The sequence below is a fragment of the Bufo bufo genome, chromosome 6, assembly GCF_905171765.1.
Source record: "Bufo bufo chromosome 6, aBufBuf1.1, whole genome shotgun sequence".
NCBI lineage: Eukaryota > Metazoa > Chordata > Amphibia > Anura > Bufonidae > Bufo > Bufo bufo.
In genome coordinates this window covers 378,423,839-378,438,380 of record NC_053394.1, presented here as the reverse complement: position 1 = coordinate 378,438,380, position 14,542 = coordinate 378,423,839, and the positions used below count along the sequence as shown (strand labels likewise).

The 14,542-nt window shown below is 45.5% G+C and overlaps 1 protein-coding gene across 1 annotated transcript in view; it reads right to left on the bottom strand.

The window, feature by feature from the left end:
- MBTD1 (mbt domain containing 1) overlaps positions 1–14,542 on the bottom strand; it is a 64,877-nt gene that overhangs the window by 36,488 nt on the left and 13,847 nt on the right. The window contains exons 6-12 of the mRNA XM_040435166.1: positions 14,383–14,500; positions 12,550–12,684; positions 10,947–11,035; positions 7,661–7,895; positions 7,516–7,571; positions 3,580–3,684; positions 18–165 (exon numbers count right to left, since the gene is read on the bottom strand). Of these exons, the coding sequence (XP_040291100.1) occupies positions 18–165; positions 3,580–3,684; positions 7,516–7,571; positions 7,661–7,895; positions 10,947–11,035; positions 12,550–12,684; positions 14,383–14,500 (886 nt within the window). The remainder of the gene's footprint in view (positions 1–17; positions 166–3,579; positions 3,685–7,515; positions 7,572–7,660; positions 7,896–10,946; positions 11,036–12,549; positions 12,685–14,382; positions 14,501–14,542) is intronic.

Here is a 14,542-nt window from a genome sequence, read left to right as displayed (position 1 = left end):
TCAAAATGAAGCCATACCTCGTGGTGGAGTTAGTTCAATCTTGTTAATTTCACAGAAACCAACAGGGAATATTGAGGGGGATAAAGCATGGTAACAAAACCAGTCTGAGCCATCTGCTGCTTCGGAGCCATCAATTCCAATCATTAGATAGCCCTCCGCCAAAACCTGCAAATAAAACAGAATGACAATGAAGTGACAGAAACTTCCAATAGCGAACACAAGGTTCTGAGAAAACATAGTCATGGTTCCCTGGTTCAAAGCTGGATATCATAAAGATTGAATACCAGTCTAAAGCAGAGGTGAACAACCTGCAGCTTGGCGTCCACATGAAGCCGCTATGCTATGCGCCCCCCCCCCCCCCCCACACCCATCTGGTCACAAGATGTGACTGTCCGATGGCGGTTCACAATTGTACAATTGTCACCTGTCGGATATTTAAAAGTGAATGTGTCACCAGAAAATTACCTATTGTTTAAAAATTGTTTTCACGTTAAGAATATTTTAAAAGAATTTTTGATAATGTTATTTTTAATTTTCCATGCCAATATGTAAACAAAAAACGTTAAATCTTGCAGTTTTCACACTGGCCACTAAGCCTAATAAGCGCCACCTCTTGGTCTGTACAGATCCCTTTACTGTAGTTATCTGCTTATCTGTCATTCTAATTCTGCCTGTAATGATATCACCTCTGTGTACAGATAAGACCCACCATTCACGATAGGCGATTGTCAGAGCTTATCTATTCTTTCCTTGTACAATGAGCTCTGCACAGGTCACAGATCAGGTCTGGAAAACAATCCCATAGAAGTCAATAAGGTCCCCTCCTGACCATTGTGTCTATGGACCATGTGGCTGCCGTAAAGCAATTCTATAAATGCTTTCTAAATGCTTCTAAAAACAGCTCAGGCAAGATAGGCGCCCCCATAATCATGTTCCGGAATTAGAATAAAAATTTTAAAAAAACGGTAATCAGAAAATAACGACATTAGACAAAAGTTTTAAAGCGGACCTTTCGTCAGGCTAGCTCTGGTCTAATTATTATCCTAACTTATAGGGCGGCCCCCACTGATGCCATGGCCCTTTTTTTTTTCTACAGAATCCCCTGTTCTTTCGCTGCTGGCCCAGTATATTTTGGCGCCTTATATTATAATGAGGCGACTCGGTTATACTAGGCGTGGACTATTTTCCCTGGGAGTGGTTATCTTCTCCCTGGCTGTGAGCGCATCCAATCAGAGCGCCCCGCTCTTAGCCAGGGAGAATGAGCTGAAGGGTGTCTACACACTAAAGTTCTCGCAAGAACTTGAGCTCATTCTCCCTGGCTAAGAGCGGGGCGCTCTGATTGGATGCGCTCACAGCCAGGGAGAAGATAACCACTCTCAGGGAAAATACAAGTCTCCGACTAGTATAACCGAGAATACAAGTCTCCGCCTACCATAAATTATATTATAATATAACAGCGGACGAACGGGGGGTTCTGTAGAAAAAAAGAAAAAAAAAGGGCAATGGCATCAGTGGGGGCCGCCCTATAAGGTAGGATAATAATTAGACTAGAGCTAGCCTGATAAAAGATCCTCTAACTGGCAGTAAAAAAAGAATTGGCAACACATTCGCTTTAAGGCAAATCTTTTACTGCAGCCCCTGCAGTTGGTTCAATCTGACAATATTATTCTTGGCCCAAGAAAGGAATGTGCATTCTGGTTTTGATAGGGACTGGTGCAAATCTTGTAAATACTGGGGCAGATTCACAAAGCAAAATTCTGTCTCAATTAGCACCAGACATGGGCGTACATGCTTTTCACCACATTTATTATGTGTTTTAGATGCTTTTGGACCCTCACTCCACAGTGGAGCATGGCTTAGCGTTAAATGGATGTCTAAGGCCTCTTTCACACTTGCGTTGTCCGGATCCGGCGTGTACTCCACTTGCCGGAATTACACTCCGGATCCGGAAAAACGCAAGTGTACTGAAAGCATTTGAAGACGGAACCGTCTTCCAAATGCTTTCAGTGTTACTATGGCACCCAGGACGCTATTAAAGTCCTGGTTGCCATAGTAGGAGCGGGGAGCGGGGGAGCGGTATACTTACAGTCCGTGCGGCTCCCGGGGCGCTCCAGAATGACGTCAGAGCGCCCCATGCACAGGATGACGTGTCCAATGCGATCACGTGATCCATGTGCTTGGGGCGCCCTGACGTCACTCTGGAGCGCCCCGGGAGCCGCACGGACGGTAAGTACACTGCTCCCCCGCTCCCCACTACACTTTACAATGGCTGCCAGGACTTTAGCGTCCCGGCAGCCATGGTAACCATTCAGAAAAAGCTAAATGTCGGCTCCGGCAATGCGCCGAAACGACGTTTAGCTTAAGGCCGGATCCGGATCAATGCCTTCCAATGGGCATTAATTCCGGATCCGGCCTTGCGGCAAGTGTTCCGGATTTTTGGCCGGAGCAAAAAGCGCAGCATGCTGCGGTATTTTCTCCGGCCAAAAAACTGAACTGAAGACATCCTGATGCATCCTGAACGGATTTCTCTCCATTCAGAATGCATTAGGATAATCCTGATCAGGATTCTTCCGGCATAGAGCCCCGACGACGGAACTCTATGCCGGAAGACAAGAACGAAAGTGTGAAAGAGCCTTTAAAGGGGTTGTCCAGGCTTCCTCAGGATAGGACATCAATATCAGATTGGGGGGGGGGGTAATCTGACACCCAGCACCCCCACCGATCAGCTGTATGGGGAGACTGTGCGCGCAGTGTGCACCTGCCGTCTCCCTTCTCTCTTCCTGTCTGCTGCTGTGGTCTATGCCTGAGGTAATAGTAAAAGCCAGGACAACCTCTTTAAAATGGGCCAAGGGTCACCAAAATTTTGTCACAAAGTAAGCCAGCCAATAGGTGGTGTAAAGTTAGACAAAAAAGTGTCTACAGATGCACCAGAGTTATCAAATAGTGGGAGCCACTGGGGTAAACTTGGCCCATCTTCAGACCGCCTGGTCTAAGTTTATGCTGTCTAAATATTAGACAGAATTAGGCTACTTTCACACTAGCAGGGGTTCCGTTACTGATAATACAACCGTCTGCATCCATTATGAATGGATCCGGTTGTATTATCTTTAACATAGCCAAGACGGATCCGTCATGATTGAAAGTCAATGGAGGACGGATCCGTTTTCTATTGTGGCAGAGAAAACGGATCCGTCCCTATTGACTTGCATTGGGGGTAATGCCGCATCCCAGGACAGAAAGGAAACTACAACATGTTGCGGTTTGCTCTCCGGTACGAGAACGCAACTAAATGGAACGGAATGCATTTGAGAGCATTCCGTTCTGTTCAGTTTTGTCCCCACTGACAATGAATGGGGATAAAACAGAAGCGTTTTTTCCCCGGTACTGGGACCCTATGACGGATCTCAATACTGGAAAATAGAAACACTAGTATGAAAGTAGCCTTAGTAAATTTGCCCCAATATTTTTTTCTTATGGACACACTTACTTTTAAACCACTTCTGCAGTTTAAAAAGAGTCATGGAAATCCATCTGGATCACCGCTACACAAACACTGCACAGTAATACGACATCAATCACCTTTCTAATGGTTGCTACACATATTGCAGAAAGATTTAGTGGATCAATAGCTTCCAGTTTCATCCCTTCCTTGAACCATTCAGAGCTCTGGTCAACATCTTTGACCTAATAAGAAATAAAAATAAAATGATACATATTTCTAAGAAAGAGTACAATAAAGAAGGTGTTCAACCTTTGCAGCAACATCTCATCACCTCAGTGTCTCCAATGAAAAATTATTCACCTAATAATGTCCTACTGATTTATTTATTTTTTTACAGCTCCCATGCAGGCAATGCGTCTCCATCGTAACCGACAAACCTTGCACAGTCTGACCCTGCAGTCATATTTTCTTCCTTTTGACCTCCGCCTAGCAGTGTAAAACTGTAAACCAAAAAGCCCTTGAAATGCTCCGATGCTCACCTCAGAGGGGCTGCCTGGGTGAAGAAGGGGATATGTCCGGGTTCAGACCCTTTTAAATTTTTGCATTTAGGAAGCAAATGGATAATTAAAAAATAAATCAAATTCAGAGCAAAAGGTGTCCATAGCCTGTGACTTGATTCCAGCGGATGAAATTTTGCTGATACTAAAACATGTATATTTGTCACGGATGTACCGAGAGATACGGATGCCCCCGCGACAGTGAGTGGCAGGAGATCTTTGAGACTGGCAACACGTGGTTTAGTTTGACAAGTTTACCTTGTGGATCTGGCCACACCCTTAACCTCCAGGTGTTGATATTGTGGTCATTTAACTTTCCCTTTTTATAGTGGTCTCTCCCACAATGCTGTGTAGTTTATAGCTTCAGTTGGACCTGTGGATAGCTGATGTTTGGATCTCAGCTGAGTGCCTGTTGCTGCCATAGCTTCTTGGAAGTTAAGTGCTACCTTTCCCTTTGTTTTTTGGCTTGTGTGTGTGTGTTGCATTTCTTTGTTGTTTTGTGTTAGGCCTCAGGGTACTTTCACACTAGCGGCAGGACGGATCCGACAGGCTGTTCACCCTGCCGGATCCGTCCTGCCGCTATTTCGCCTTGCCGCTGGACTGCCGCTCCGTCCCCATTGACTATAATGTGGACGGGCGGAGCTCCGGCGCAGCACAGCAGTGCACGGCGAGAGGCTGCCGGACATTTCTCTTTCTGACACCGGCACTGCTTATCTGACAGTCAAATAAAACCAGTAAATACTGCTGTTACATAGTCAGTTGAAAAAAAAACAACTTACTTTTTGTGCTAGATAGTACATTTGCGGCCTGCGCTGCATTTCTGACAGTCCAATAAAACCAGTCAATGCTGCAGTTACATTGTTGGTTGACAAATTAAAAATTTTTGTGACCTTGAAGTAATTGTATTAAATTCGCCTGTCACACTTTTGTGTGACCTCAAGAAATTTTTCCTCTTTATGACACCGGCACTGCCTTACTGTCATCCACATAGCCCTGCCCCCGAAGTGGAATAGATTGAGTGCATCGATGCCCAACCATTTATGTTTCAGGATAAGTACATGGGAGGACCACTGCAGCATGTCTCAGATGATGACGAAACACAGGTGCCAACTGCTGTGGCTTTTTGCAGTGTGCAGACCGACAAGGAGGGCAGGGGTGAAGACTGGGTGGAAGATGATGGAGGACGATGAGGTCCTCGACCCCACATGGAATTAAGATCATGCGAGTGACCAGTGTAGTTCGGAGGAAGAGGAGGTGGTCGTACAGAGCCACCAGCACAGCAAAAGAGGGAGCAGGGTGCAAAAACAGAGCGGCCATCCTCTAGACCGTACGCCTGCTACTGCCCACCGCACCCAAGGACTGAGCACACCAAAGCCAGCTCCAAGGAGTTCCCTGGTGTGGCAGTTCTTCAGACAATGTGCTGACGACAAGACGAGTGGTTTGCACGCTGTGCAATCAGAGCCTGAAGCGAGACATAAACGTTCTAAACCTGAGCACAACTTGCACGATCAGGCATCTAAGTGCTAAGCATGAGCTGCAGTGGAGTAGACACCTCAAAAACCAAGAAAGGTCTCTGGCTCCTCCTGCTTCCTCTTCTGCTGCAGTCTCGGCCTCTTCGTCCCCCTCTGGAGGGACAGTGGCACCTGCTACCCCGCAAACAGAGGATGTGCCAGCAACACCAACACCTGGGTCACCAAGCATCTCCACAATGTCACCACCAACTTCAGCACAGCAAGGGGGAAACGACAGCAGGCAGTTTTAAAACTTATCTGTTTGGGGGACAAACCCCACACGGCGCAGGAGCTGTGGACGGGCATGGAACAACAGACCGATGAGTGGTTGGTGCCAGTGAGCCTCAAGCCTGACCTGGTGGTGTGTGATAATGGGCGAAATCTAGTAGCAGCTCTGGGAGTAGCCGGTTTGACGCACATCCCTTGCCTGGCGCATGTGCTGAATTTAATTTAATAACTTGTCCCACATTTCCACCAGATCAGATTTCAGCCATTGACCTCCCTTGGATGTGGTATCCCTTTCTCAGGCTCCCTCTCCGGCATGGAACCCTTATTCCCCATTACCTGTGATCACCATGGTAGGCGCATAAAAACATTGAAAGTTGATAGGGAAGATATCCAATTGGATTGTGGACGTCACGGGGACGGGCGATCAGGCAGAAATTATCTAGAGTCAACAAAGTGGCAGCAGGGCCGCTCCTGTATAACGTTTCCTCATCCAAAATACCCGTGACATTCCCTGTAATTTTTTATTACTCATTCCAATAACAGGGCATCTTAAGAGTCCTGTATTGTTATTTATAGTCACTACCTCCCCGAGTCGGGAGTGGGTAATTGCCGCGCGCCCCCTCCTTTCCTTCGATTCTTCTGCTTTAATAACTTGTCCCACATTTCCACCCGATCAGATTTCAGCCATTGACCTCCCTTGTTTGTGGTATCCCTTTCTCAGGCTCCCTCTCCGGCATGGAACCCCGATTCCCCGTGATCACCATGGTAGGCGCATAAAAGAACATCGAAAGTTGATAGAGAAAATATCCAATTGGATCGTGGACGTCACAGGGACACGCCTACACATACTGAATGATGAGTCTGCCCCTTTAACTTCTAGGTCTCGAAATTGGGCACATGACCTGAGCTTGCCCTTTACGCCTTGGAAGTGCTGGCCTGCTCGGCAGCCAGTGTATTGTCTGAACGTTTGTTTAGCATGGCAGGAGGGGGTTATCACAGACAAGCGCAGCCGCCTGTCCACAGCCAATGTGGACAAGCTCACATTCATTAAAATGAACCAGGCAGGGATCACACAGGACTTGTCCATTACTTGTGCAGAATAGACATGTATACTGGCCTCACCCAGCCATTGTTGTACTCCAGCGCACTCTTTGTTTTATTTTTTATATTTCCCAATGTGTTGGGGTCTACCCAAATTTGAACAAAAAAATAAATAACCAGTGTTGGCTACCTCCTCCTCCTCCTCCACCGCTTTCACCTACACCGCCTCCTCAACCTCCTACTCCATATGGATCTCCTCCTCCAAGATTATTATTTTTTATTTTTACGTATTTTACGTTCTTTTAAGTCATTTCCCTATCCACATTTGTTTGCAGAGCACTTGCCATGCTCTTAACCACTTTTGCCGCCCTCTAGCCCTTTCCATGACTTTTAGAGCCATTTTAGTGCTCCAAAGTTCGGGTCCCCATTGACTTCAATAGGGTTCGGGTTCGGGGTCAAGTTCGGGTCCCGAACTTGAACTTTTTTGCGAAGTTCGGCTGAACCCATCCTTCCAAGTGTCCGCTCAACTCTAATAGTAACCCATCTGCTGTGGCATAGATGCCATGGTTGATACTGACTGCGGCATCTAAGGCATTGAGCACCGGCGATCGCAGTTATGACAGATCCTGGTAGTTATCATAGCCGTCCATCCGCCATGAACTAATGGATACACTTGGCAGTATCCATGAGATCACAGTGAAGGACAGATCATAGAAATATAAACATACAAATTTACCTTTGCAAATAAATGGGCAGGGGCATCATAATGAGATTCCTGTTTCTTTAGTATATCTACGAAATAAAAATACAAGCAGTCTAAAACCAGGGGAGTACAGGACACACCAAAAATAATCACATAATTAAGCAGCAGACCTACATACCTGATCTCTTAAAGCGATGACCTATACTTCGAGACCAACCAATCTGATGAATGAGGGGGCTGTACATATGACACCAGAAATCATCCGTTTTGTCTTCACTTTCTTCATACACCAGTCGTAGTCTGCCTCCAATGACCGTGTCTACAATAGCAACCCGCGTCCGGCAAAGGTGCGTTTTATCCACTACTTCTACCCTCATTAAAGGCTTGAAAGGATACTGCATACTACCCGACACCTTACAAGAAAAACCAAAAAAGGCATTTCACTGCAAAGAACGTATACAGTACATCATGACTTGACCTAGGGCTCATGCACACAAACTATTTTCTTTCCGTGTCTGCTCCGTTTTTTTCTGGACCGTATGTGGAACCATTTATTTCAATTGGTCCGCAAAAACAAACGGAGGTTAATTTTGTGCAATCTGTTTCCGTATGTCCGTATTCCCGTTCCACAAAAAAATAGAACATGTCCTATTATTGTCCGCATTACGGACAAGGATAGGACTGTTCTATTAGGGGCCCGCTGTTTAGTTCCGCAAAATACAGAAGGCACATAGACGTCATCCGTATTTTTTGCGGACCGCAAAATACATATGGTCATGTGCATAAGTCCTTAGATGTATCATCTTGAAGGGGTTGGCCCATCTGGGACATTATGTCATATCTATGGGTTACGCCATAAATGTCTGATAAGTGCGAGTCTCTCCTCTGGCTTCTATGTCAAATACGAAGCTCCATTATGCCTGGCTGGCAATGGAGAGAGGTGACTGTGCCTGCTCTGCTCTCTCTACTAAAAGGGTTCTGCAGTTCTTTTTAACTGGTGATCTATCCTCTGCCACGGCCTTCTCAAACAGCTGATTGGTGGGGGTCCGACACCCGGGACTCCTGCCGATCTGCTGTGTCAGAAGTGCCGCAGCCTTCTCGAACAGCTGATCGGCGGGGGTCCCAGGTGTCGGACCCCCACTGATCAGATGCTAATGATCTATCCAGTGGATCAGTTACAAAGAACTGCAGAACCTCTTTAACTTCAATCGCACTTGCAGAAGTGTTACTAAAGTGAAAGGAAAGCTGTGCAAGCAGAACCACCACTCCTTTCCCAATTAGGGCGTGATGGGACCCCGTTCTTGAGAGAGGAGAAGGTCTCAGAGGTAGGACTTATAACCAGTCAGACATTCCAGATGGGAATACCCAAGAATCTTCTCTTTTAAGTGACATCAGGTTCAATATCCTAGGTGCAATATTCGGGGTGTAGAGGTAATCTGAAATAACGGAACAGGAAGAAAGGTTATAGTATGTCTGTAAGGGAAGAGTTGGAGGGGGGAAGTTGCAGGTGAAAGATTACAGCCTGTAACTGTCCTCTCTTCCCTTGTACATTCTCAGGGCATCACAGGGTGACATGCAGCGACTTTTCCCCATGTTATCGCCCCCCTTTCTTATCAGAGAGTATATGTGCTCCCTGTGTGGTGGGGTCACAAGATGAGCAGTAGATCTTATTAACTTCAGCACCTAATCATAACTTGTATACGGCATGTGGATTGTGGGAATATATGGTCTATTTAGCTGCGATGAATGTGATTGCAGCGAAACTGGTCTCGGCCAGGATTGCGGTGTAGTGGTGATCCCATATAAATTAATGGGGTTACAGCGCAAATCACACATATACCAGCAGAGTTGATTTTTTTGCAGTTTAGGGTGCGATTCACACTATGACCACATTCATTTTTATAGGATCACTGCTACAATGCCAAGCCCCTGCGATCCTGGCCACCATCAGTGTCGCCATACCCTTAGCCAATCAGGAATTTTTTCTATGCAATTTTTTTTTTAACAAAACATTATGCTCGGGTGCAAAATTGCATAAAGGAATCAATCACTAAAAAGCACAGAGCGTCATTTTCACCATCTGCCTGGTGTCTGCTTTCAGAGAATATATAGGCAGGGGAGTAGGAAAGGATATTTTTTTCATATTTTCTAATTTAGATCTTATTTGCATTTGTCAAACGTGTGGAAATTGTCCCAGCAGCAAACGAGTCATATGGTTTCTCTGCTTTGCGCAATCACAAACCTGTTAAAAGAGTTCCATGATAAGCGGATGATGTGTCCTCCCTGTTGGAACTCGCAGAAATCAGATGTTACTTGTGAAAAACCACTGGCAGTTAAAGAGGACCTGTCACCACCCCTGACATGCCCGGTTTAATCGCGACATGCATTCCCCATGCAATAATACTTCTGTAATATCTATTCTTATGGCTTTATGTTGTGCCATTACTTTATTATTTCAACTAGCAGTCTGCAGTAAGGGTACAGAGGGCTGTTAACCAGTTGGGGGGGGGGGGGGGGGGGTGTCTCTGCACAGTCTCACTCTATCCAATCAGTGCTACCATTTTCAGTCTGTACATGCACACACCTCCAACTGGTTACCGCCCCTCTGTACCCTTACTGCAGACTGCTAGCATTTCATTCATAACTTCTAGTAGAAATAATAAAGGAATGGCACAACATAGAGCCATAGGAATAGATGCTCCCGAATAGTTATTACACGGGGAATGCATGAGGCTATTAAAACAGGCATGTCAGGAGCGGTGAAAGGTTCTCTTTAACAGGGTATTCCAATTTTAACAGGTTATCCCTCATCCAGTGGATAGGGCAGAATGGTTAGATCGGTGGAGGTCGGACCCCTGGAAACCCTCATGATTAAAAGAACAGGGTCCAGTCACTCTTCTATGAATGGAGTGGCAGGTCAAACACGCACACCGCCGCTACATTTAACCCTATGGGACTGCAGGAGATAAAGTGCTGTACTTTGCTATCTCCAGCAGTCCCATAGAGTCTGAAAGGAGCATTTTTGTGCATGCTCGACCTGCCCCTCCAAATCATAAGAGGGCACAAGACCCCTATTCTTGTAATCCGTGGAGGTTTCAGCAGACCCCATCTATCTAACAAATATCTAGTGGATAGCGGATAACCTGCTGTAACTGAAATACCCCATTAATTTCCTTGCAATGCCACCAGAGGGGAAATAATGCATTACACAGTACTCATTCAGATCAATGGGTTTCCTGTGTAATGCTGGACAGGTCCCTCAAGAGCGAGAGACACTCTTTGTAACCACTCTCCAGTTTAAATTCACAAATGCAGGATATAAAATGGGGTTTCCAATTGGGACAACTCCTTTAATATACCCTTTATATGTGGGTTAATCTGATTGCCTCTTAGGGCCAAAATAATTGTAGTCAAAACCATAAGATGTTTTGTTCTTTCGTACCTTACACTAAATCTTTGCCTACCTTCTGCGCAAAATCTGGAGGGAGGGTCTTGGCACCAGTCAGTCTTTTGACTAAAAAAGCTTTCCAATTTGTGTATTTGTGTTGTATGGCTGCAAAGGAAGCAACAACGCATTTAAAAATAAAAAAAAATTCCCAATAAAATAAACAAAAACTACACTAAACCACTGGTTCCCAGATCAATCAGAAGAAAGTAAATATGCTTGATGTAATATTACCAGCTTATATGGCATATGAAAGGGGCTGAAGCCACTCTGTGCACCCTTGCTGCACGTGCTTCCTCTGCCAGCCCTTCTCTCTTCTTCTTGATTGACAGGGCCAGGCGAGATGATTATGCAGGAACCTGTCCTTCCAATCCGGAGAGGGAGCAGGAAAGCAAGGGTGCACAGTGTGGCTTGGGGCCCGCCCTTGGTGCACTTAACCGCTCATTTGCATATGGATTAAAAGTACTTTTTCTTCAGAATGAAGCAACAGATCGCTAAGTGAAAGGTATCATTACATTCTGCTGTGTATATCTGCACCATTTTTCTCAGCAATGTGGGCACAGATGACGACCAACAAAGATGTCTTCAGCTGCCAAGCGCACATGTAACAGGTCAGCCACTTTCATGGGTACAAATCTGCTGACAGATGGTCTTTAAGTAAAAAAAAAATAATATGTAAAAAGTAGTTGTCCAGCTGTGAGCTTTAAAATGCTTTCATTCGCTCCCTGGCTGCTGCGGTGACTTGTGTACAGAACATGACAGCTGCAGCCAAGAACATGACATCAGCGGCAGGAGGTCTGGAGCGCAGGGTTAAAAAAAAAAAGTATGACAGTATGACCTCTCTAGCAGTTATGGACCCCCGTGTCACTAAGCCACCATGCTGATAGTATGCCATTTCCATCATTTACTACCCTGCTGACAGTAGCCAACTTACCACTCACAGGAAGAACATACAAACCCTATGCCCTTAATCAGATTTGAACCTAGGACCAACAGTGCTAACCACTGAGCCACAGTGCTCATAGTATGACTTCTCTTGCAGTTTTGTGGCCCTGTACTACCCGAGCCACCTTGCTGACAGTATAACCTCTATTGCAGTTATGTGCCTCTGTACCAGTCACTGTACGAACAGTATGACCTCGCCAGCAGTTATGTACTCTTTTACCACTAAGCCAATGGGGCAATAGTATGACCTCCCTAGCGGTTATGTGCCCTGTACCACTGAGCCACCTTGCTGACAGTATAACCTCTCTTGCAGTTATGTGCCCCTGTACCACCTTGCTGATAGCATGACCTCTCTTGCAGTTATGTGCCTCTATACCACTGTGGTCAGTACCACCGCGCTAACAGTATGACCTCTCTAGCAGTTATGGACCCCCGTGTCACTAAGCCACCATGCTGATAGTATGCCATTTCCATCATTTACTACCCTGCTGACAGTATGACCTCTCTAGCAGTTAGGTGACCTCTTCACTACAGAAAAACCAGAACCTTTACAACATTTCACTGCTAATAAGTTATGTACAGAACAAATATAATTTTCTATGCAATAGAAATGTGGTAAAATTCACAAGAATGGCGTGTTCCTGGCAGCATATCATTATGAAATTTTGAGCTCATACTTTGTGGAGGGACAAGGGGCTTTCCGCTGCTTGCACACCAACCCACTGGATGGACATCACTACTGCAGATGTTACACCAGAAGTCCAGGCTGACATCATTTTCAAAGCCTTCATACCTCAGCAGGGCATTGTAGCCTGAAAACACATAAAAGGATATACAGGTTTTAGTTATGAATAAACTTTATTTGGCAAAGATCTGCACAGACATGCCTGTTTCATACGCATGGTGACTTCTCTGCTAATGGAGACGGCATGTTATCATATTTATCTCTCACTGTTCCATGTCTACGTTCCCTTTTCTTGACACACCTACCTACAGGGGATGATTACTGAACTGCTAAATAATAATTTTCTCAGATCTTGCTCCTTGGTTGCCTTTTAGCTCAGCTCCATTAAATGGGTATTCCCATCTCAGACAATGGGGGCATATCGCTAGGATATGCCCCCATTGTCTGATAGGTGCGGGTCCCACCGCTGGGACCCGCACCTGCAATGAGAACGAAGCGGGGAGAGCTGTGGCTGGAGGTCCCCAGATTTCCCAGGGTCTGTCCACCACCAAGCGCTGCTTCCATACAAGTGAATGGGAGCACACCGTGCACGCGCGACCCCTGCTCCCATTCATTTCTATGGGGCAGACGGAAATAGCAGAGCCAGCGCTCGGCTATTTTCGGTGGCCCCATAGAAATGAATGGACGGCGGCTGCGCATGAGCAGTGCGCCCTCCGTTCATTTCCCCGCTCCGTTCTCATTGTATGTGGGTGTGAATTCCAGCGGTGGGACCCGCACCTATCAGACAATGTGGGCATATCCTAGCATTATGCCCCCATTGTCTGAGATGGGAAAACCATATATATTGCTGTTTCTTCATATATTCTTGTAGTACGCCTGATGAAGAGACTGGTGATGTCTCGAAAGCTCGCTATGTAACATCATTACTTCTATTTTTATTAGCCATTAAAAAGGTATCAAACCTGTAGCACTAAACTATAGAACTGTAAGGGTTACATAGCATCATAAGTCAATATAATGCTATGTGACCCCGGCAGTGCTGGAAGTTCAGGCCGAGAGCTGCGATCAGACTCGCAGTGCGACACACGCTGGTCTGCAAGGGGCCAAAAGGAGACAAAGGGCGTGTCTCAGATTTCAGACTCCCTGTATAGTGTATATTAGTAGTAAAAAGTCAAAGCCGTTGGACTTGTACTTTTTCTTGAAGACTTTTTTTCTTTTTTTTTTTCTAGTAATCAAACGGCATTTCTCAATTAGATAAACTTGTACAACTAATCTCCGGCATTAAATACTGGCGACTCATGCTTCAGTCAACCTAATCTGTTACAATGCTGTTCTAACACCTCCTCCAGGGCTGTTTTATCACACAGCAGCTTCAGTCAGGAAAACGCAATCAACATCTTGCCTCTATGAGGTCCTTGTGCTGATTATAATAAACAGATTATGATGACTGCCGCCAGTATTTAATGTCAGATTTTTTGCACAAGTTATTCTAATTGAGAAAGCCAGTCAGATGACTAGCTAAATGTCCTAATAAGTTCAACTGCTCTGACTTATTACTACTGGATGAATGAGAACCTTCAGATATATGTATACAGTGTAGATAACCTGCAGATACGGGTCACAGCTACCCTATTTGTCCATGTCCAACATGGCCTATTTTTGTCAGTTTTTGCAGCCCCCCCCCAAAAAAAAAAGCTTGTGAATGGAAATGAAAATCATATTTTTCTATCCATCCTAAAATTAATTGAAATCAGATGAAAAACCATCAAAAGCTGCCAGGTGTGAACCCTAAGCATGAAGCAACGAGAGAGGGAAGGTCGGCAACCTGCTAATTTCACAATGACCGCAATCCAGAAGACTTTCTGAGACAGACTGTTGTCGGTGTTGAGAACTTCTACTCGTACACCTTCTGAGATGTCGCCCCAACAAGTCCCCATCGGTGCCTGTAAAAGATGTAAAGGATTTCAAGCTCAATATAATTCACG